Genomic DNA, 24,275 nt, shown 5'->3' with positions numbered 1-24,275 from the left:
TTGCTGAATTTGAAAATTAAGGGAGACTAGGATAGATCTATTTCGGCCTTATTTTGGCCTCATCAGCTAGCCATACCCACTGGTATTATATATTATAGCCCTGTGCTATTAATGCTAGTGGCTTCTCTCGCCCCCAGAACTCAAGTGGAGCCAATGGGGAGCCTGGAGCCCTTGCTCAGAAACGTGTGGCACTGGCGGGAAGCAAGTGCGTCGTCGAAGCTGTCAAAAAACTAAGTACTCATATTGTGTGGGGCGTCCCTTGGAAGTGAAGATATGCGCCAATGTGTCTTGTCCAGGTAATGACAAGAATTTCTCTGATTATTTCACCTTTATTCAAAAGTCATGTGGCTCGTATGCAAATTTCTGGGGCCCTCACTGCCTTCATCATCATTTAATGACCCCCATAATCCCTTGCGGGGTGGAGCTGGGCAACTGAATGGAGCAGTCTGCATTGGTTGCCGATCAGTTTCCGGTCACAATTCAAAGTGTTGGTTATGACCTATTAAGCCCTTCATGGCATCGGACCAGAATATCTCCGGGACCGCCTTCTGCCGCATGACTCCCAGCAACCGGTTAGGTCCCACAGAGTTGGCCTTCTCCGGGTCCCATCGACAAAACAATGTCATCTGGTGGGACCCAGGGGAAGAGCCTTCTCTGTGGAGGCCCCAGCCCTCTGGAATCAACTTCCCCTGGAAATTAGGACTGCCCCCATCCTCCTTGCCTTTCGCAAACTCCTCAAAACCCACCTCTGCCGTCAGGCATGGGGAAATTGATTCCCCTGGGCCGTTTCCACTTTATGTATGGTCTGCATGAGATGTATGATTATTTTTATGTTAAGGGATTTAAACTGTTTTTTAAATATTGGATTTGTACTGTTTTTTCTTGTTGTGAGTACTCGGAGAGGGGTGGCATACAAATCTAAATAATAATAATAATAATAATAATAATAATAATAATAATAATACTAATAATAATAATAATAATAATAATAATAATAATAATGGCCTGATGCGCTTCCTGCCACCAATGTTTTGTTCAGTAGATATATTCTCATTGTGCCCAGAGAGAGAAATACCTGCCTCTACCTAAGATCGAACTCACAGCCTCCTGATTGTGAGGGGAGAGCTCCACCTCTAGGCCACTGCACCACTCTTTTCCCCCAATAAGTGAACGCACATGCACATGCGAGATTTCGCTTCTGCACTTGTGCCTGAAGTGAAATCTTGTGCGATTTCTGTGATTTTCACCAATTTTTTGCTTCTGCTCATGTGCGGAACCAAAAATATCAACGAAAGTTGCCGAAATTGCACATGATTTTGCTTCGGGCACATGTACAGAAGCGAAATCTCACAGTGTGCCCCCACTGGCCCCTGGGAAGCACCGAGGAGGCATACTGGTAGGTGCCAACAATGGCGGCCTTTCACTGTGTGGCCCCCGCCACTGTCCCCACCATAAATTCTTACAGGCAACATTTCTGTTAAATCTGCATGTTGAACACTTAAATTTGGAAAATTTTCAGGATGAATACCGAAGAAGATAAGCCAGGACTTTAATAAATCTTAGAAAAGTGTTGGTTATGACCTATAAAGCCCTTCATGGCACCGGGCCAGATTATCTCAGGGGCCGCCTTCTGCCGCACGAATCCCAGCGACCAGTTAGGTCCCACAGAGTGGGCCTTCTCTGGGTCCCGTCAACTAAACAATGCTGTTTGGCGGGACCCAGGGGAAGAGCCTTCTCTGTGGCGGCCCCGGCCCTCTGGAACCAACTCCCCCCAGAGATTAGAATAGCCCCCATCCTCCTTGCCTTTCGCAAGCTCCTCAAAACCCACCTCTGCCGTCAGGCATGGGGGAATTAAGATAATCTTTCCCCCTAGGCTTCTACAATTTATGCATGGTATGTTTGTATGTATGATTGGTTTTTATAACAAGGGTTTTTAGCTGTTGTAGTAATGGATTTTTTACATTCTGTTTTTTGTCACTGTTGTTAGCCGCCCCGAGTCCATGGAGAGGGGTGGCATACAAATCCAATCAATCAATCAATAAAATAAAATAAAATAAAATAAAATAAAATAAAATAAAATAAAATAAAATAAAATAAAATAAAATAAAATAAAATAAAATAAAATAAAATAAAATAAAATAAAATAAAATAAAATAAAATAAAATAAAATAAAATAAAATAAAATAAAATAAAATAAAATAAAATAAAATAAAATAAAATAAAATAAAATAAAATAAAATAAAATAAAATAAAATAAAATAAAATAAAATAAAATAAAATAAAATAAAATAAAATAAAATAAAATAAAATAAAATAAAATAAAATAAAATAAAAGGCTCCTAAATTCTTACAATGTCATGAGGAGACAAGCCCATTTAGCTGGAGGAATCCTAGCAGCAGGGAAGGTTCATGTCCCCAAATTCAGTTCACCAGAAAGCTGGAAAAGGCTTTATAGGCCTTATAGGCCTCATAGGCCTTTCCCCCACACTCCCACCCTTCAGAATCCTCACCAAAATCTCGCAAAGGGACATGCATGTATGTGAGATTTCGGTGATTTTTTTTTGCTTCTGCACATGCGCAAAAGCAAAAAATCACTGAAATCTCATGTGTTTACGTCCCCTCACAAGATCTTGCTTCTATGGCAGAACCAAAAACACACGGGGGCACATACGTGTGCACGCAAGATAACCAAAGCTGTGCGTGCAGCACACTGATCGCAACCGGTGCGGCATCCTTTATCGTACCAGTAGCAACCCACTTCTGCCGGGGAAGGGGGCATAATTAGCAAGGCGAAATCAATGTTTATATTTCTGCTCCTTGCAAAAGGAAGCGATTAGGAGCACACAATGGCGAATACACATTGAAAAGCTTGGATTGGTGCCAGGAAGCTTAAGTGCTCCTGGCTGCTTAGGATACAAAAGGAGACTCATGGCAATTTCAGATAGCAGCAGAAGCCTTGGGGCCTGGGTGCTAATGAACTAATCAGGATTACAGAGCTGAGCTGATTTGCGACATAGCCTGTACTCAAAAGAAAAGCAGTTTAGGAAGAGACAGGTTGACCAGCAATCTCTCCTCTTCCAAGGGAAGAAATTCTCCCTGAAAGGGAGGGCAAAAAAAATACAAGTTAGGTGGTTTATTATTGTTGTTGTTGTTGTTGTTGTTGTTGTTGTTGTTGTTGTTGTTATTATTATTATTATTATTATTATTATTATTATTATTATTCTGTCAGTACAACACAGCAAACGAGATCACTATGCTGGATTTCGTATTTCATCACCAGTCGGGTGCTTCCCAAGCACCTAGGACTGCGTGATGTAGCGGCGAATTATCTTTGCCAAGCCCAGTAAAGCGGCCTTTTGCAATTGACAGATGGAGATTTTGTCAATTCCGATGGTTTTCAAATGTCCGCTGAGATCCTTTGGCACTGTGCCCAGCGTGCCAAGTACCACTGGGACCACTTTCACTGGCTTATGCCAGAGTCGTTGCAGCTTGATTTTTAGATCTTCGTATTTCACTAATTTCTCTAGCTGCTTCTCCTCAATTCTGCTGTCCCCTGGGATTGCGATGTCGATGATCCATACTTTCTTTTTCTCCACAATCAGGATGTCTGGTGTGTTATGCTTCAGAATTCGGTCAGTCTGAAGTCGGAAGTCCCACAGTAGTTTTGCTTGCTCATTTTCAACCACTTTTTCGGGCTTATGATCCCACCAGTTCACGGAGAGGGGCGGCATACAAATCCAATAAATAAATACAGTAAATAAATAAATAATTTCTCTAGCTGCTTCTCCTCCTATTATTATTTAGATTTGTTAGATGCAGGACAGGCGTTTTTTGTCTTTGGCTGAAGAAAGGTGACCCCGGCACCTCCTATTTTGCAATATTTGCTAACTCACGGCTCACTCCAGGAGCTTCGTCATGGATGGGTTCAAGGATGGCTCAGCCTTCCATCCTTCCCAGGTGGATAAAATGAGGACCCAGATTGTTTTGGGCAATATGCTGATCCTGTAAACCACTCAGAGAGGTCTGTAAAAGCACTGTGAAGCGGTGAAATGCTACTGGTCCAGCTTGGTTGGGGTGTAGTGGTAATGGTGGCTGCCAATCAGGAGGGGATTGCTACTTACCACCACTACCGGTGTGATATGCGCACAGCTTTGGGTCGCCGGCATGCATTCATGTGCGTCCCAGTGAGATTTCGCTTCTGCTTGTGCACAGGAAGCAAAATCTTGAAAGAGGATGCATGTGTGTGCGAGATTTTGTCAATTTTTTTTTGCTTCCGTACATGTGCACAAGGAAAAAATTGCCGAAATGTGGGACACGCGCATTTCCCCTTACGGGTTTTTGCTTCCTGCCCATGCGCAGAAGCAAAATTCTCGCTGGGACACGCCAGAGACACAGAGCTGTGTGCGCAGCTCCATTTTCGCTACTAGTGCGCAGTGTGGCCCATACTGTGTAGGAACCCGATACTGCTGTTGGTGGTTCAGAGAACTGGTAGCGGCAGCATGAGACTCCGCCCACCTGTCCAAATGCCGCCATTTTCTTTTTTAACCCCCTACACATGCGCAAAGCCTTCTGTGCATGCGCAGAGGGTGAACAAATGTGTGTGATGGTAGATTTCACCGCTGCTTGAGAAGCTGTATATTAATCAAAGTCAGAGGCATCAAATTTATGGCCCATCCCTGGACACACACCTGGACACCCACACACAAACATACAGAGAGAGAGAGAGAGGGAGGGACACCTCCGAAGTCAAACACAACCCTAAATGCAACCCACAACCCTAATGCAACCCTAATGAAATTGAATTTGACACCCCTGATCTAAGAGATACTGCTGTTGTTATCGTCCATGATTCCTGGCAGCCCCTCTGTTGAGAGTTTATCTATCTATCTGTCTGTCTGTCTGTCTGTCTGTCTGTCCGTCCGTCCGTCCGTCCGTCCGTCCATCCGTCCATCCGTCCAAACCCACCCACCCATCCATCCATCCATCCATCCATCCATCCTACTTATATGCCACCCAACTCCCGAGGGACTCTGGGCAGCTCCCAACAAAGAAAAACAATATTTTAAAGCAGTTTAAAATACTTAACTAAAAACCCTAATCAAAAAAACATACATAACATTCACTATCACTCGCGACTGGATCTGGACGGTATCTCATTCGATCAAGGGCCCAGGCCTGCCGGAAGCGCCACGTCTTTACAGCTTTGCGGAAGGCCGGTAAGTGGGGAGGCTATGGATCTCCGAGGCAGCTGGTTCTAGAGAGCTGGGGCCGCCACAGAGAAGGCCCTTCTCCACGGTCCGGCCAGTCAACATTGTTTGACTGATGGGAACTGAAGAAGGCCAACTCTGTGAGCTCTTATTTCTTCATCTCTGTTAAAAAGATAGCAGACCTCAATTGTCTTTAAGTCCCCATTGGTTCCTCCCCTTCTCTAACAAGCCCTGATTCTTTTTAAAAGAAAAATAATTTTCATTGAACAATTTTAAAAACAACAGTTAAATATAAATAAACAAACATCCAGAAGACACCACATAACATAAGATAACAAAACCTAAACAGTTAATATTGATATGTTCCCGAATCTATCTCCCAAGTGCAAAAAGGAAAACGGAACATTTTACCACCAGTGATGGATCTGTCCAGAGATTTAAAAATATTGGAACACGGTAGGGGAATGGCTAGAAGAAATCACAAAAGAAGAAGTTGAGAAAAAACCAGCATTATTTTTATTGGGTATTTTTAATAAGAAGTATAAAAAAGAAGTCCAGTATTTGATTATCCATATTTATCCATATGTATTGGCAGTTCTGTGTTAGCAAAAACTTCAGAAGAGAAGGATTTAGGGGTAGTGATTTCAGTTCTGGAGACCTCACCTACAAAAAGATATTGATAAAATTGAACGGGTCCAAAGACGGGCTACAAGAATGGTGGAAGGTCTTAAGCAGGAAAGACTTAATGAACTCAATCTGTATAGTCTGGAGGACAGAAGGAAAAGGGGGGACGTGATCGAAACATTTAAATATGTCAAAGGGTTAAATAAGGTTCAGGTGGGAAGTGTTCTTAATAGGAAAGTGAACACAAGAACAAGGGGACACAATCTGAAGTTAGTTGGGGGAAAGATCAAAAGCAACATGAGAAAATATTATTTTACTGAAAGAGTAGTAGATCCTTGGAACAAACTTCCAGCAGACGTGGTTGGTAAATCCACAGTAACTGAATTTAAACATGCCTGGGATAAACATATATGCATCCTAAGATAAAATACAGAAAATAGTATAAGGGCAGACGAGATGGACCATGAGGTCTTTTTCTGCCGTCAGTCTTCTATGTTTCTATGTTTCTATTTTGACAGTGGCAAGGATCATATATGCCCAAATATTGGAAAAGTGAAAAAATATTGGGATGGTAATTAAAAAAGGTGATGGATTGGGCAGAGATGGATATGCTGTTAAGAAAACTGGATGGGAAGGAGGATCCGGGCTACTATAAAATATGGGAGAACTTTTATAATTGGTTAACAAGCCCTGACTCTTAATGCTCCCTCTTGGTTCTCTTCTAGCTTGCCAGATGAGCTGCGCCATCGGCATCCCCAACAAGGATTGTACTGGCTGCATTTGTCCCAACCACACACTCTTGGGTACAGTGCGGCGGGCCGATGGGATGCCCCTTGCTGATGCCCAGCTATCCCTGGCAGACCAGCCTGGTCTCACCCCCTTGGCCCAAAGCGATCGTTGGGGTCAGTTCACCATCCATGGCCTCTGTGCTGGCAATAGCACCACCATCAGTGCTAAGCTTGAGCGCTTTGCACCGGCTAGTGCCTCATCGGTGGTCAATGGCTCTGGGACTTCTTTGGTGGAGATCATACTGCACAGACTGGGTAAGTGCGCTGTGGGGGCCAGGCTGGGGGGAGGAAAATTGTGGTCGTAAGTAAAGGACTTTGTGTTCCTGATCTGCAGGCTGAATGTCTACAGTACCCCCAAAATATGGGAAGTTAGAAATACGTTAAGTTAGTTAACTTAAATTAGTTAGTTAAGTTCAGGGATGGGCTACTGCCCGGACTAGGGTGGGGGAACGCAGTGGGGTAGCAAAAATGGAGCTCCACCCCAGAGCATCCAATTTGCACTGAAACATGTTCAAAGAAAATGCATAAGCCATGCCCACAGTGTGGTAGTAAAAATTTTGGTAGCCCTCCACTGGTTAAGTTACTTAACTAAGTTAAGTTAGAAGTTAGAACTACTTAGAACTATGTCACCTTAAACACGGCCTAAGCATAGCCCATAAAATCATCTGCTACAACGTCCTTCCCGTCAACATCTATTTCAGCTTCATCCATAATAATACACAAGCACACGACAGATACAAACTGAAACCGCTCCAAACTTGACTGTAGGAAATATGACTTTAGCAACCGAGTAGTTAATGCGTGGAACTGTCTACCTGACTCTGTGATATCATCACGTAACCCCCAAAACTTTACCCTTAAACTATTCACTGTTGACGTCACCTGATTCATAAGAGGTCAATAAGGGGCGTGCATAAGTGCACCAGAGTACCTACCGTCCCCTGTCCTAATGTTTCTCTATTATTAATACGAATAGCATGTATATAAACATGTTTATATCTTTGTATACTATCAAGTACAATATGTACTTGACTAACTAACTAACTAACTAACTAACTAACTAAACAGACAGACATAGATAATAATAATAATAATAATAATTATTATTATTATTATTATTATTATTATTTATTGGATTTTTATGTCGCCCCTCTCCGTAGACTCGGTGCGGCTAACAACAATGATAAAAACAATTATAAAAACAATAATAGATAGATAGATAGATAGATAGATAGATAGATAGATAGATAGATAGATAGATAGATAGATAGATGTAATAGATAGATGGATAGATGGATGGATGGACGGACGGACGGACGGACAGGCAGACAGACGGATAGATAAGTTTGCTTTACTTTACTGTGCAGCGCCCACCCACAGCATAGAGTAGAGTAGAGTAGACAGGAAACCCTACAGCAGTGATGGTGAACCTTTTTTGTTCGGGTGCCAAAAGGGGGGAGCACAGGAGGGGTTGTGCATGTGCGTGACCCCCCCGCGCGCATTCATGCATGATTTCCCCCCCCTCCCCCGCTCCCAGTATGCATTCCCGTTTTTCGCTTTCCCCAGGCTTTGGAGTTTTTCTAGAAGCCTGGGGAGGGTGAAAACAGTCTCCCCCACCCTTGATTGGCCAGCGAGGTAACCCAAAAGCAGGCTGAGTTTGTACTTGGCCAGAAAAAAAGACAACCCTGACCTTGTGAAACAGGATATAGTGTGACCGCCTCTGCTAGATGTAAACTTTATTGTGTAACACTTCCCTGAAAGTCATAAAGACCTGACAAATTACACAGGATTCAATTCTGGAATTAATATTAGAAATGTCCTAGCTAAATTGGATGTCGGCTAGCCAATTTGGACATATCAAACCCATAAAACACCGAAGGAAAGGTGAAGGGAAAACTCATCATCCATAAATTGCCTGTTTTGGTGAGACAAATGTACTTTTGTCAGATTAATATTTTTGTTTGTCCCTTCCTTTCCCTGTTTCATTCCCTCTGTCTTCCTTTCCTTTCCTTTCCTTTCCTTCCCATCCCATCCCATCTTTCCTTTCTTCTCCTCCTCCTTTCCTTTTTCTTTCTTTCCTTCTTTCTTTTCCTTTCCTTTCTTTTCCTTTACTTCTTTCCTCCTTTCCTTTCTCATCCTTTCCATCCCATCTCTCCTTTCCTCTCCTCCTCCTTTTTCTTTCTTTCCTTCTTTCTTTTCCTTTCCTTTCTTTTCCTTTACTTCTTTCCTCCTTTCCTTTCTCATCCTTTCCATCCCATCCCATCTCTCCTTTCCTCTCCTCCCCCTTTCCTTCTTTCCTTTCCTTTTCCTTTCCTTCTTTCCTTTCCTCCTTTCTTTTCCTTTCCTTTCCTTCCCATCCCATCCCATCCCATCTCATCTCATCTCATCTTTCCTTTCTTCTCCTCCTCCTTTCCTTTTTCTTTCTTTCCTTCTTTCTTTTCCTTTCCTTTCTTTTCCTTTCCTTCTTTCCTCCTTTCCTTTCTCATCCTTTCCATCCCATCCCATCTCTCCTTTCCTCTCCTCCCCCTTTCCTTCTTTCCTTTCCTTTTCCTTTCCTTCTTTCCTTTCCTCCTTTCTTTTCCTTTCCTTCCCTTCCCATCCATGGCAGAACAACTTTACATGGTGACCAGTCCTGAATCAAAAGTGAGGATGGTTGGAGAAAAAGTGAGGCTGTGCTGCAGTGCCCAAGGCAACCCTGGACCCCAAAAATATTACTGGTGAGTCGTGTTGAATTAAGGAGAACAGAGAAAAACTCATACTGTAACTTGAACTTCTTTGCAGGAGGAAGTTGTAATCGCAACCTTGGAACTTGCATTACTTGCTCTTGTTTTTAAACAGGAATTTGTTGTGTATTATTCAGCACCCCAGTTCGATAAGTCAGTGCTATGCACCATTTTGCACACGAGAAGACTAAGAGCTGATGCTAGCCAACAGGAAAAACTAAATCCCTGACAGGCGTTTTCTGCATCTCTTTACTGCCACCTGGTGATCAACTGTTTTTTTGCTGTCTAGATTTCAAGCAGGTCTAACATTTCATGGGGAAAGCAAAATTCAAATTTATTGTTTTTCAATTTTAAACTTGCCAACCTTAATTGAGACTCTGAGAAGTTTAAGAACATCATATTTTTAAAAATGAGCAAACAAAGAAAGATCGGGTTAAGTAAGCCCCAAAACAAACTATTAAAAATGAATCTCAGCAACTGGTTAGGTGCCACAGAGTTGGCCTTCTCCAGATCCCGTCAACTAGACAATGCTGGTTGGCAGAGCCAAGGGGAAGAGCCTTCTCTGTGGGGGGGCCGGTGCTCTGGAATCAACTCCCCTGGGAGATTCATACTGCCCCTACCCTCCCTGCCTTCCTCAAGAGTCTCAAGACTCTTGGGGCCATTAGATTCTTGCCCTCTGGATGATGAATGGCTTGAGAGAAACTGATTGAATGGGAATGACTGGTTTTATAAGGGTTTTTAGTTTTAGATTTTATATTTAATTAATTGGACCCGAAATGTTATGTCTTGTTTTATTATATGTTCTGAGCAGCCCTGAGTCCTCGGAGAGGGGCGGCATAAAAGTCAGATAGATAGATAGATAGATAGATAGATAGATAGATAGATGGATGGATGGATGGATGGATGGATGGATGGATGGATGGATGGATGGATGGATGGATAGATAGATAGATATTTAGATAGATAGATAGATAGATAGATAGATATTTAGATAGATATTTAGATAGATAGATAGATAGATAGATAGATAGATATTTAGATAGATATTTAGATATTTAGATAGATAGATAGATAGATAAATAGATAGATAGATAGATATTTAGATAGATAGATAAATAAATATTAATGTCAGTCTATCCTGACACCTGACACTCACCTGAGTCCCTCTAGTCTAAAACAACTTTTCAGTAGATGCAAGAGACATTTGTGGAAACTTGGGACACCCTCATCAATGAGTCCAATAAAGGCTGCCAACAAGAACTGGCCTTTATTTCTCCTAAACTCAGCTAGGTTTTATAGGGCCAAATAACACATTAAACTATTCCATATAAACTTCTTTGAAAAACAAGTCTATAAAAAGTTGAGATTATACAATTGGGGAACATGGATCAAAGCCTTTTCTGAAAATGTCACTGAAATATCCCGTGTGAAAAAAATAAAGGAACTCTTTGTGTGTGCGTTTGTGGATGCAAGCAGAGACACACACATATACACACCAAGAGGATCGCAGAACATTTCAAGTTATAGGTTCAACTGAGGTTAAAGCAGTTTCAAAGCCAGGATAACAAAAGAGAAACACCTGGTTCTTTGGCTTTGTTCTCTTTTCTGTTCAACCTGATCTGCCCTCCTGCCATACCACCACTTGTGAATTGAACGGCGATTCTTTTTTTAAAAAAATTCAAAACCAACAACAGGGTGAGCTGAAGGTGAAGATGATGGGTGGAAATGAGGCTTTATCTAGATATATTTTTTAAGTCCAAAGAATACCAGAGTCCAAGGACTGTCTTAGACTTGGCAAGTGAAATACATCCTAGAGAATAGCGAACGAGACAAGCAGCATTTGCTGCCAAGAATATACTTACTTACTTACTTACTTACTTACTTACTTACTTACTTACTTACTTACTTACTTACTTACTTACTTACTTACTTACTTACTTATTGGATTTGTATGCCGCCCCTCTCCGTGGACTGGGGGCAGCTAACAACAGTGACAAAAACAGAATGTAAAAATCCAATACTATAATATCTAAAACCCCTTGTTATAAATAACATATAGTCCTACTGACTATATTCATATAGTCAGTAGGAACTGAGCATTTTTCTTTTTTTCTTTTGCCATAATTTTTATTTATTTTCTTGTATTTACACCTTAATATTTTCAGGGAAATCGACATCCATATATTTACATTCATAATAGTAAATTGTATATACAATTATTCTTTGTCGTCTTTTCTCTTTCCCACATCCATAGTAACATAGAAACATAGAAGATTGACGGCAGAAAAAGACCTCATGGTCCATCTAGTCTGCCCTTATACTATTTCCTGTATTTTATCTTAGGATGGATATATGTTTATCCCAGGCAGGTTTAAATTCAGTAACTGTGGCTTTACCAACCACGTCTGCTGGAAGTTTGTTCCAAGCATCTACTACTCTTTCAGTAAAATAATATTTTCTCACGTTGCTTCTGATCTTTTCCCCAACTAACCTCAGATTGTGCTCCCTTGTTCTTGTGTTCACTTTCCTATTAAAAACACTTCCCTCCTGAACCTTATTTAACCCTTTGACATATTTAAATGTTTCGATCATGTCCCCCCTTTCCCTTTTGTCCTCCAGACTATACAGATTGACTCTTTCCTGATAACTTTTATGCTTAAGACCTTCCACCATTTTTGTAGCCCATCTTTGGACCTGCTCTATTTTGTCAATATCTTTTTATAGCACTGAAGGTCTCCAGCACTGAACACAGTATTCCAAATATGGTCTCACCAGCGCTATATACAGCGGGATCACAATCTCCCTCTTCCTGCTCCATCTCCATCCGTCTCCTACTGATTTTCTTTTTGGTGTCAATTTATACTATTTAGTCCAAGTGTTATAATAGTACAAGTATTTTTGGTTGTTCAGCTCCATCGTTAGCTTGTCCAATTCCATGCAATCATAATTTTTTTTAATAACCTCGTTCTTCAAGGGTATCTGAGGATCTTTCCATCGTTGTGCGTAAATGATTCCAGCCGCTGTCCCTATGTGTAGTATTAAATACTTAGTATTTTGGGGGCATGATTTTTTTGGTAATACCTAGTAGAAAAAGTTCTGGTGTAAATTCAATTATAGTATCAATCATTCTTTGCAACCATTTATGGATTTCCTTCAGTTTTGTTTTTTTTTTTTGCTTTGGGGCACTTCCACCATAAATGAAAGAAGGTGCCCTGCTGAGCATTTTTCTATTAGAGTTTATCAATACAAAGAAAATTAAGAAAATGTAGAAAAAGTGAAGAAAAAGAAGTGCAAAGGTATAGAAAAAATATAAAATATATAAAATATGACTGTCCACTCCCTCGAGGAAAGTAAAACTTCAGAAACCTTAAAACCCTCTATAATATCTCAATAAGGAGAAGATCTCTTCTTCCCATATCAACCCTTATAATAAATAACCAAATTATAAAAAGTCGTAAAGATGCTTTTTCAAAAGGCAACTGGTCTTCGTTTTTCCTTAAAGACGTCCTGTCTTCCATCCATGAAAAGCAGCTTCTTCCAATTCTGACTTCAGTGAACTGAAGAAGTTTCTTGGATGAGGAGCAAAAAGTCTTCAAGGAGACACAAAGTCCAATTGCCTTTTGAAAAAGCACTTTTGGGACAACCGTGATCTGGATGATTGAAAATCTCCATAGACAAAAAAAATCATAATTCAACCCTAATTTGCAAATGGGACATAATAACATATTGTATTTTAAACTTAATCTAATAAGAACATTTTGCATTCCAACCTACCGCTTTCTCTAAAAAAAATAAAGGAAATTTTGCTTAAGCAGCAGCTTGATTGTGGCAATCCTTACATTTATTTGCTTCATCTTAAAATCTCAGTGTGTCAGGCGCAAAACAGTGAAGAAAAGTTATGGCTTAATGAAAACTGACTTTTGAAGGTTTGGGGAGTGGAAACAGTGTATGGATCTGACCAAGGGAGAAGGTAATTGCTGCCAATTCAAATATGAGTTGTTTTCTTTTTTCCTTTCTGCCTCTCTCCATCACCTTCCTCTGTTTCTCTAGGTATCACAATGGAACGCTTCTGAACTGGAGAACATACAATTATAGCAGGAGCTTAGTGTTACGTGATTTGAAAACTCACCAAGCTGGATTATACCACTGCAAAGCCAGCAATGACCACAGTTCAATCAAATCCTCTGCTGCCCGTTTGACAGTAATAAGTAAGTAGCTGCTATTTTTGTGACAGGGCCTTCTTGAAAGTATCTGGTTTCGGGATAATGTGGTTTCTTTGAGCTTTGGCTCAGTATTGGGGGAACATAGCCACTGTTTTATATGAATCATAATGCGTGCCTTATTTATTTGGATTCCTAAAGTTACCCACCCACCTGCAACTCTGGGCAGCTTATAAAGAAAGATCATCATAATTTTTTGTGTGTTGTGGCCTTTGAGTTCAGTGTTGAATTTTACAGGACCCCCAATATGTTTTGAGATTGAAATCTTACTTGGTGCTGGAGGTAAAAGTGTTGGCAATGACCTTTAAAGCCCTACATGGCATTGGACCAGAATACCTCCGGAACCGCCTTCTACCACACGAATCCCAGCAGCCGATAAGGTCCCACAGAGTTGGCCTTCTCTGGGTCCCGTCGACCAAACAATGTTGTTTGGCAGGGCCCAGGGGAAGAGCCTTCTCTGTGGCGGCCCCGGCCCTCTGGAATCAACTCCCCCCAGAGATTAGAATGGCCCCCACCCTCCTTGTCTTTCGCAAATTACTCAAGACCCACCTTTATTGCCAGGCATGGGGGAATTGAGACATCCTCCCCCAGGTTTCTATATTTTATGTTTGATATTTATGTGTTGTATGGTTTTAATGGCTGGGGTTTTAGATATGTTTTATTTTTAATATTAGATTTGTTTCACTGTTATATTGTTTCTATTATTGTTGTGAGCCACCCCGAGTCTTCGGGGAGGGGCGGCATACAAATCTAATAAATAATAATAATAATAATAATAATAATAATAATAATAATATGCAGTATTACCTTCTCAGGAACAAAAGATGGACTGAGAAGCCCTTCTGCCAAGATGGATTCTCTTTCATTTCATTTCATTTCATTTATTGGATTTATATGCCGCCCCTCTCCGAAAACTCGGGGCGGCTAACAACAATCATGAACAATGTACAGTAAAAAATCCAATACTAAAAAACTAACTTAAGACCCCTAATATATAAAACCAACATACGTACAAACATACCATACATACAGTTGTATCAGCCTAGGGGGAGAAGAAGTCTTAATTCCCCCATGCCTGGCGGCAGAGGTGGGTTTTGAGTAGCTTACGAAAGGCAAGGAGAGTAGGGGCAATTCTAATCTCTGGGGGGAGTTGGTTCCAGGGGGCCGGGGCCGCCACAGAGAAGGCTCTTCTCCTGGGTCCCGCCAAGTGGCATTGTTTCGTTGACGGGACCCGGAGAAGACCCACTCTGTGGGACCTAACTGGCCGCTGGGATTCGTGCGGCAGAAGGCGGTTCCTGAGATAATCTGGTCCGGTGCCATGAAGGGCTTTATAGGTCATAACCAACACTTTGAATTGTGACCGGAAACTGATCGGCAACCAATGCAGACTGCGGAGTGTTGGTGTGACATGGGCATATTTGGGAAAGCCCATGATTGCTCTCGCAGCTGCATTCTGCACGATCTGAAGTTTCCGAACACTTTTCAAAGGTAGCCCCATGTAGAGAGCGTTACAGTAGTCGAGCCTCGAGGTGATGAGGGCATGAGTGACTGTGAGCAGTGACTCCCGGTCCAAATAGGGTCGCAACTGATGCACCAGGCGAACCTGGGCGAACGCCCCCCTCGCCACAGCTGAAAGATGTTTCTCTAATGTGAGCTGTGGATCGAGGAGGACGCCCAAGTTGCGAACCCTCTCTGAGGGGGTCAATGTTTCTCCCCCCAGGGTAATGGACGGACAGATGGAATTGTCCTTGGGAGGCAAGACCCACAGCCACTCCGTCTTGTCTGGATTGAGTTTGAGTTTGTTGACACCCATCCAGGCCCCAACAGCCTCCAGGCACCGGCACATCACTTCCGCTGCTTCGTTGACTGGACATGGGGTGGAGATGTAAAGCTGGGTATCATCGGCGTATTGATGATACCTCACCCCATGCCCTTGGATGATCTCGCCCAGCGGTTTCATGTAGATGTTAAATAGCAGGGGGGAGAGGACCGACCCCTGAGGCACCCCACAAGGGAGAAACCTAGAGGTCGACCTCTGACCCCCCACTAACACCGACTGCGACCGACCGGAGAGGTAGGAGGAGAACCACTGGAGAACAGTGCCTCCCACTCCCAACCCCTCCAGCCGGCGCAGAAGGATACCATGGTCGATGGTATCGAAAGCCGCTGAGAGGTCAAGAAGCACCAGGACAGAGGACAAGCCCCTGTCCCGGGCCCGCCAGAGATCATCCATCAACGCGACCAAAGCAGTTTCCGTGCTGTAACCGGGCCTGAAACCCGACTGCTGGGAACCTAGATAATCGGCTTCTTCCAAGGACCGCTGGAGCTGGAGTGCCACCACCTTCTCGACAACCTTCCCCATGAAGGGAAGGTTGGAGACTGGACGATAGTTGTTGAGTACGGCTGGGTCCAGGGAGGGCTTCTTGAGGAGGGGGCGCACGAGCGCTTCTTTATAGAGTGTTGGAAAAACTCCCCTCCCCAAGGAAGCGTTGGTAATCTCCTGGGCCCAGCTCCGTGTCACCTCTCGACTGGCCGAAACCAACCAAGAGGGACACGGATCCAGTGAACAGGTGGCAGAACTCACAGCTCCAATGGCCTTGTCCACTTCATCAGGTGTCACCAAGTCAAACTCCTCCCAGACAGATGGACAAAGACGTTTAGCCCCAGTCACCTCGACTGACTCGTTGTCAGTCGACTCTGTTTTACAATTGGAGTCGAGGTCGGCCCGGATCCGAGCGATTTTATCAGCGAAAAACGTGTTAAAGTCCTCGGCACTACTCTGTAAGGGCTCCCCAACTCCCCCCTGATTAAGAAGGGAGCGGGTTACCCTAAACAGAGCGGCCGGGCGGGATTCCGCTGATGCAATCAAGGCGGAATGATACGCGCATCTTGCCGCCTTGAGCGCCACTTTGTAAGTCTTAATAAAAGCTCTTACAAGTGTTCGATCGGATTCGGACTTACTCTTCCTCCATCGCTTCTCTAGACGTCTCTTCTGGCGCTTCAACTCCCGGAGCTCCTCGTTGAACCATGGAGCTCTACGGGGTCTAGCGCCACGGAGAGGTCGCAGCGGCGCAATTCGGTCAAGGGCCTCCGCTGCAGCCTTGTTCCAGGCCTCAGCCAGAGACTCTGCCAGACTGCGGACGAGTGTATCTGGAAAAACCCCAAGCGCCTTCTGGAAACCTTCTGGATCCATCAGGCGTCTGGGGCGGAACATCTTAATTGTAATATTGCAGCAGCCCCTTTTGTCTGTTACTTATATCTTCTGCTAAATTTATTTTATTTGTTTGTTTTTGTCAAGTACGTATGGATAGTATATAAAGAAATAACACTGTTCATATACATGATATTGGTATTAATAAGAAAGAAACTTAGGACAGGGATGGGAGGCACATTGGTGCATGTATGCATGCCCCTTTCTAACCTCTTAGGAATTGGGAGAGGTTAACAGTGCAGAGTCTAAGAGTAAAGTTTTGGGGGTTAGAATATTACAGAGTCTGGTAATCTTGAGTTCCATGCATCAACTACTCGGTTACAAAAGTCGTATTTCCTGCAGTCTGGTTTAGAACAGTTTACATTAAGTTTGCATCTGTTGTGTGCTCGTGTGTTGTTGTGGTTGAAGCTGAAGTAGTCGTTAACAGGAAGGACGTTGTAGCAGACGATTTTATGGGCTATGCTTAGATCGTGTTTTAGGCGACGTAGTTCTAAGCTTTCTAAACCTACGATTGTAAGTCTAGTTGTGTAAGATATTCTGTTGCGAGTGGAGGAGTGGAGGGCTCTTCTAGTAGAGTATCTCTGGACATTTTCTAGAGTGTTTATGTCCGAAATGCAGTGTGGGTTCCAGACTGATGAGCTATATTCAAGGATTGGTCTGGCGAAAGTTTTGTATACTCTGGTTAGTAGTGTGAGATTACCGGAGCAGAAGCTACGTAGGATTAGGTTAACAACTCTTGAAGCCTTTTTGGTGATGTTGTTGCAGTGGGCTTTGGCACTTAGGTCATTTGATATGAATATTCCAAAGTCTTTTACAGAGCAAGAGTTGTCTGTAAGGTCTTGTTTATTCAGCTTGTATTTGTATTTACGAATCTAGTATAACTGGGTCTTAGCCAATGGTAAAATTCATTTTTTTATGTGTGTATGTTATGTGTGTATGACTTGGTGGGTGTGGTGTGGCTTAGTAGGCATGGCAGGGGAAAGATACTGCAAAATCCCTATTCCCTCCCCACTCTGGGGCCCAGCCAGAGGTGGTATTTGCCAGATCTCCAAACTACTGAAAATTTCCACTACTGGTTGTCTGGAACCCGTCAGAATTGTTAAGTGTTAAGGAGTGTGCAGAGTTATCTCTGAGTAGTCCAAGATACTCATACACCTGGGAAACGGGGAGTTTTTGCAGAAATCCAGCTGATAATCCAGAGATGCTAGAAATAATTCAGTAATACATTCAGTATGTAAAATATTATTTACTTTTACAAATATCTTAGTCAAGAACAATCTTAGTCATACACAATTGCACCAGTCAGTAACTCTCTATACATATACAATTTTGAAAATTTATTTATTTATTTATTTATTTATTTCGTCAAGCATGTATTAGATAACAGATAAAAGAAGACAATAGGACAATAGGCACAATGGTGCGCTTATGCACGCCCTTTACAAACCTATTAGAAAAGAGGAGAGGTCAATTGTAGACAATGTAAGATTAAATATTTATTTATTTGTTTGTTTGTTTGTTTATTTGCTTGTCTATTTATTTATGTATTTATTGTTTGTTTATTTGTTTATCTATCTATCTATCTATCTATCTATCTATCTATCTATCTATCTATCTATCTATCTATCTATCTATCTATTGGAGTTGCATGCCCCCCCCTCTCCGAGGACTCTAAGATTAATCTAAGATTAAAGATTTTGATACTATAAGCCTTACTTGTTCAGTTTACAAATACATTAAACCATCACTTGAACACATAGTTCTTACAACATAGTCACAAAGACAAACTAGCAGAGAATAATCAGAGAGAGAAAGAATGATGCTTCTGGCTCCCTCTTATGGCAATCCATAAAATTAGCTCTTAAAGCAATAGTGTTCTATTAAATGTAAGCATACATCGTTGGTTTATTTTATATATTGCCAAACCCAACTAGTTATGTACATAACCCTAACAAGAACCTGCTGGATTTCACCCCTGGCTTTAGCAGAATACTCACCCTCTTCTTCTTCTTCTTTCAGGCCCAGATGCTCCAGCATGTAGAGCCCGGCCAGAGGAATACCTCATAAAACTCCCTGACGATTGTTTTCAAGAGGCAACAGGTTCCCACTTTTACAATGTTGGTCATTGCCCCAGTGCTCCCTGTGCTGGAAACTCTTCAGATGGCCTGCGGTGCCAAGACGCCACTCAGCATTGTTGTGGGACACAACGCATGGAAGTGAGAGAGATCCACTGCAGCGGCTACATCCTTCCCGTCAAAGTGGTTGCAGAGTGTGGTTGTACCACCTGTACTCGGCCCAAAGTCCTGGTTCGGGGCAAAGCATCAGCAGCTGACGATGGCGAACCCCTCCGCTTTGGTGAGATCTACCTGGGCGCAGAGAAAATTGGCTTCACCGGGTATAAAGGCACATTCACCATAGAGGTGCCACCCGACAGAGAGAGACTTGTGGTCAGGTTTGTGGACCGGATGCAGAAATTTGTAGATGCTGTCAAGGTTTTCCCACTTGACCAGCGTGGTGGGGCTGTTTACCAGGAAGTCAAACTGATGAGGAAGAAGAAGCCCGTTGACCTGGCCTCAATGGCATCGAATACTATTCCATTGGGAGAAGTGTCTGGAGAAAATCCCATTGGGGAGATCGCCATCCCACCTGGATCTTTCTTCCGATCTGATGGGCAGGTCTATAATGGGACCGTCAAGGCAAGCATTACTTTTGTGGACCCACGGGACATTGGTACAGTGGACACTGCCTCCAGCGACCTGAATTTCATCAATGCCGAGGGGGATCTCTTCCCTCTCCGGACATACGGCATGTTTTCTATGGATTTCTGGGAAGAAGAAACACACCGGGGCTTAGAAATGGGACGTGTGGAGATAAAGATGGACACGGACCTCATCAAAACTCCGGAACATACGGAGAAAATGAAACTCTGGTCCCTCAACCCTATAACGGGCCTTTGGGAGGAAGAAGCGTCTCTCAAGGTGTCCAAGAAGAAACGCAAGAAACGGGAAGAGAGAAATTTCCTGATTGGAAACTTGGAAGTCCGGGAAAGGCGCCTGTTCAATCTGGATGTTGCAGAAAGCCGCCGCTGCTTCGTCAAAGTCAGAACATACATCAATGAAAAGTTCTACCCTAGTGAGCAGCTGGAAGGAGTTGTTGTGACTCTCATCAATCTTGAGCCCAGGCCTGGTTATCCTTCTAACCCTCGGGCCTGGGGCCGATTTGACAGTGTGGTGACAGGTCCCAACGGCGCTTGTTTACCTGCTTTCTGTGACAGCGAGAGGGCTGATGCCTACACAGCCTATGTCACAGCCACCATGGGGGGAGAAGAACTGGAGGCTGTTCCTTCAAGCCCAAAGCTCTACCCTCGGGCTATCGGAGTTTCTCAGCCTTACCTCAACAAACTTGGCTACCAGAGAACTGACCATGATGACCCTGCCCTAAAAAAGACAGCTTTCAGGATCAACCTTGCCAAACCCAACCAGAACAATATCGACGAGACCAACGGGCCCATTTATGCCTATCGAAATCTGAAGGATTGTGACCAGGCTCCCGTCACGGCCAACCACTTCCGGTTTTACCGAGTGGAGGAGGACAAGTATGAATATAACGTCGTGCCTTTTAAAGAGACGGACCTGACCACATGGACGGGAGACTACCTCTCTTGGTGGCCGAACCCTCAAGAATTCCGTGCCTGCTATATCAAAGTGAAGATTAATGGGCCGCACGAATACATGGTGAGGTCGCGGAATGTGGGTGGCAGTCATCCAAGGACTCGGGGACAACTGTACGGCCTAAGAGATTCCCGTAGCATCCGGGACGTTGAGATACATAACAGCTCGGCAGCCTGCGTTGAATTCAAATGCAGCGGGATGTTGTTTGACCAAGAAATGGTGGACAGGACTGTAGTATCTGTCATCCCACAAGGGAGCTGCCACCGTACGGCTGTCAACAGCTACTTGAGGGAGTATCTAAGCCGTCACCCGCCTCTGGTGGAAAATAACGACACTATGTCTTTCAACATGCTGGCGCCAGTGGATCCCTTGGGTCACAACTATGGCATCTACACCGTGACTGACCAGAATCCGCACCTTGCCAAGGAGATTGCAATTGGGCGCTGTTTTTCTGGCACCTCGGACGGGTTTTCGCGCGAGATGAAGTCTGACCAGGGCACAGCTCTGACTTTTACCTGTTACGAAAAGCCAGTCGGGACAAAGAGCTTCTTCCAACGCTTGCTTGAATCCCCGTCCCAGACGCTGACCGAGATGCGTCGTGAGATGAGAGCCAACGAACAACTCCGGGGCCCTTCTCAAGTGGTGTCTTACCCATCTGGATCACGGACTGCGTTTCCTACACAGCGCCGTCCTAGCCGCCGAAGAAGGGTGGGTACATCTCCGATCCAACAGTGAGCAGCATGAAGAAACATTTGTGAATCTTTGTGATCCAACCGCACTCTGCAGCGTCTCAAGATGGGTATCGGAGTGGGCAAGGTCCGCTGCAGCGGGCTTTATTCCCACGGCCTTCAGAATCCATCTTAAAATGTACCACATCATAAAGCACATTCTGCCAATCTCCATAATACAATGTCATAAATCTCCCTTCTGGGTTCCAGTTGTAGACTTGCTGCGTCCTGAGACTTCTAAGCTACTACCATGCCATCTTCAGGGGCATTCCTAGGGGGTCAAAGTCAAGATGGCTCCCACCCCTGTGCAATGAAAGCCACACCCCTTTTATGCAAAAAAGGGGGTGGAGTTTCAACTGGAAAGTCCCATTCACCATCCCGGGTGATCTCTATGCTTTTGTACTTTGTATTTTTCTAAGGAAAATGGTTTCTTGTGTAACATTCCTTTTCTGCTCTGTTCACTTTTTTTTCCTGGATTACAATTTAGCTACAGCCTGATTCAGAACTGAAGTACACACAATTAGCTCTTTTCATCCCCCCCTCCCCCGGCCCCACTATTGGCCCATTTCTTTGCCTTTCTTTGCATCACTGCTCAATGGACATTCAGTCAAGGCATTCCTCAAAGTTCCCATTGATTTCCAGAGCCATCTTGGCACCTACACTGGGGAACCTAAATCTGAGCTTCCCACCCAGTTGAAAGTTCACATGCCTTGCGCCCCCCCCCCAAAAAAAATTGTCACCTTGCCCACTCAGATTGTGCCAGCATGGTAAGTCCTTCTTCCGCTTCCCCCCAGGTGGTGGACATAAGATGGCCTTGAACTTCTCGAAAGAATGCTTTGTGGCTGCATCTGCTCCCTTATGAAATCACCCCTCCCAAGCTCCCATAAATATCAGGCCTTCTACAGATAGTGTGGCAAGCCGTTGATTTATACACCGGCTTGACACATTTCTTGATGAAAGGGATTTAACACACATGGAGCATCTCTTGCCTCTGCAGTTTAACAATCCTCCCGTCAATCTCATGTCATCAACACAAAGCAGGAGTGAAACACTCCACAAACAGTCGTGGACTTATGACTGGTTGCTTAGCGATCGTTTAACATTACGATAGCAACAGCAGCAGCACTTAGACATACAGTGTTCCCTCGATTTTCGCGGGTTCAAACTTCGCGAATAGCCTATACCACGGTTTTTCAAAAAATATTAATTAAAAAATACTTCGCGGGGTTTTTTCCTATACCACGGTTTTTCCCACCCAGTGACATCATATGTCATCTCCAAACTAATAATTTTTGCAAATAAATAACAAAAATAATAATTATTGTTAATAAATAATTATGTTTATAAATATCAGGTTCACTAAGTGTCTTATTCAATGGTGAGTACCAGTAATAATAGTGAGTAAATGGTTGTTAAGGGAATGGGAAATGGTAATTTAGGGGTTTAAAGTCTTAAGGGATGGCTTGTGATACTGTCCATAGCCAAAAATGGTGTATTTACTTCCGCATCTCTACTTCGCGGAAATTCGACTTTTGCGGGCGGTCTCGGAACGCATCCCCCGTGGAAATCGAGGGAACACTGTATACCGCTTCACAGTGCTTTACAGCCCTCTCACAGCAGTTTACAGAGTCACCATATGACACCATGATGAACCCTGAAAAGGGGAATTAAGACCCAGATTCAAAATTATAACAGCCAAGGCACCCATCACAATTGTGACCGTATTTTGGGCCCTTTGCAACTGGCTGGCATTTATGGCTATTTGCAGCATTCTGTAGTGACATGACCATAATTTACAGTCCAAACTCCATCCCTGGAAACTGGTATTTACTTCCAGGATCCTACAAACACTGCAATGGGTTTGCTTAAAAACCACAGCAGTTCCCTGTTGTTAAACTCAAATGTCTATTTCTCAGAAAATGTCTAAGTTAATATCAGTCTGCATTATTGGACCATTTCCAAGGTTCTTTTTTTTTTTTTGTCTGTGTGTTTTAGTAGTGTGGGTAAACACCACACACACAAAAAAGATTCTTATCATAGCACATACACTGATTTTCTCAGCCTGAGGGTGTTTGGGAAATGTACAAAGAATCTCTACAGAGAAGTGTTGGAAATTGTCCACTTTTCTGTTCTTTGAGGTTCTTTGTGCAGTTTTCAGATAACTTCGTGCTGAGAAAAACCAATGTATGTGCTATATGGTGTTCTGTCTGGGTCCCCCCAGAAGCCAACACCAACCAAAAAGAGTATCCAGACACACTGGTAAAAAGCAAAGGCAGTTTATATAAAGTCCAAGCAAACACAGGTAACAAAAACTGTTCTTACAGACAGGAACACTCTGAAGCTTCACAGAGATTTCACGAAGGCCAGGCAATAAAACAGGATTCTTGCTGGCAAAAACAACGCTGGAGATAATAAAACCCACGCCTCCCCCAAGTCTTCCAGACTTCTAGGCCACAAGCCAAGATCAGAGACGCCAAGAATCGAAGCAAGGTCACAGGACTCCCAGTTGATAACTCTCCACAAGACTGTAAGGGCGGGCCTGCCTTTTCAACCCTGCTGAGGAGAACCACACCCAAACCCAGCTGTTGCCAATTCAGGGATGTAAATACCTTTCTAATTCGTCCCTTCTTTGAGCTGCACGGCGCTGCCTCATGTCTATTATAGCCTGTGCGTCTTCATCCAATGAATCCAGGCTACTAGCTGGGGAGAGCCCCCCCTCCGGGGGTCTCAGGCTGCTCTCCCTCCTCCTCTTCCTGACGTTCCTCTCCCCCGTCTGCCTGATCCTCCCCCTCCTGGTCACTGTCCTCCTCCTCTGGGCATGGATCCGGCAGAGATCCAGCCGGTCCCTGAGGAGCCTCAGGCTGAATCACAACATATGGTGACAATCTTTTTTGTGTGGTGTTGAACCACAGTAAAACACACACACACAGAGAGAGAATTTTAATATGGACCATCACACAATGCTATCAAAATTGTCTCTTCTTTGTAATGTTTTATTAACAAATGCATACCTATAATAGGTATTATGGATGGGGATGTGGGAAAGTATAATAAAATATTGAAAAAAACACGCTACAGTATTTCTCCATCCTGCTCTGTTTTG

The 24,275-nt window shown here is 43.5% G+C and overlaps 1 protein-coding gene across 1 annotated transcript in view; it reads left to right on the top strand.

Moving 5' to 3' along the window:
- CILP2 (cartilage intermediate layer protein 2) overlaps positions 1-21,309 on the top strand; it is a 39,026-nt gene extending 17,717 nt beyond the window's left edge. The window contains exons 5-9 of the mRNA XM_070736857.1: positions 138-296; positions 6,557-6,874; positions 9,228-9,336; positions 13,393-13,550; positions 18,793-21,309. Coding sequence (XP_070592958.1) covers positions 138-296; positions 6,557-6,874; positions 9,228-9,336; positions 13,393-13,550; positions 18,793-21,179 — 3,131 coding nt within the window. The 3' untranslated portion in view covers positions 21,180-21,309. The remainder of the gene's footprint in view (positions 1-137; positions 297-6,556; positions 6,875-9,227; positions 9,337-13,392; positions 13,551-18,792) is intronic.
- Positions 21,310-24,275: the final 2,966 nt, after the last annotated feature.

The sequence above is a fragment of the Erythrolamprus reginae genome, chromosome 1 (assembly GCF_031021105.1).
Source record: "Erythrolamprus reginae isolate rEryReg1 chromosome 1, rEryReg1.hap1, whole genome shotgun sequence".
Lineage (NCBI taxonomy): Eukaryota > Metazoa > Chordata > Lepidosauria > Squamata > Dipsadidae > Erythrolamprus > Erythrolamprus reginae.
The sequence above is the reverse complement of the archived record's forward strand: the minus strand, read 5'-3'. Positions and strand labels throughout refer to the sequence as shown.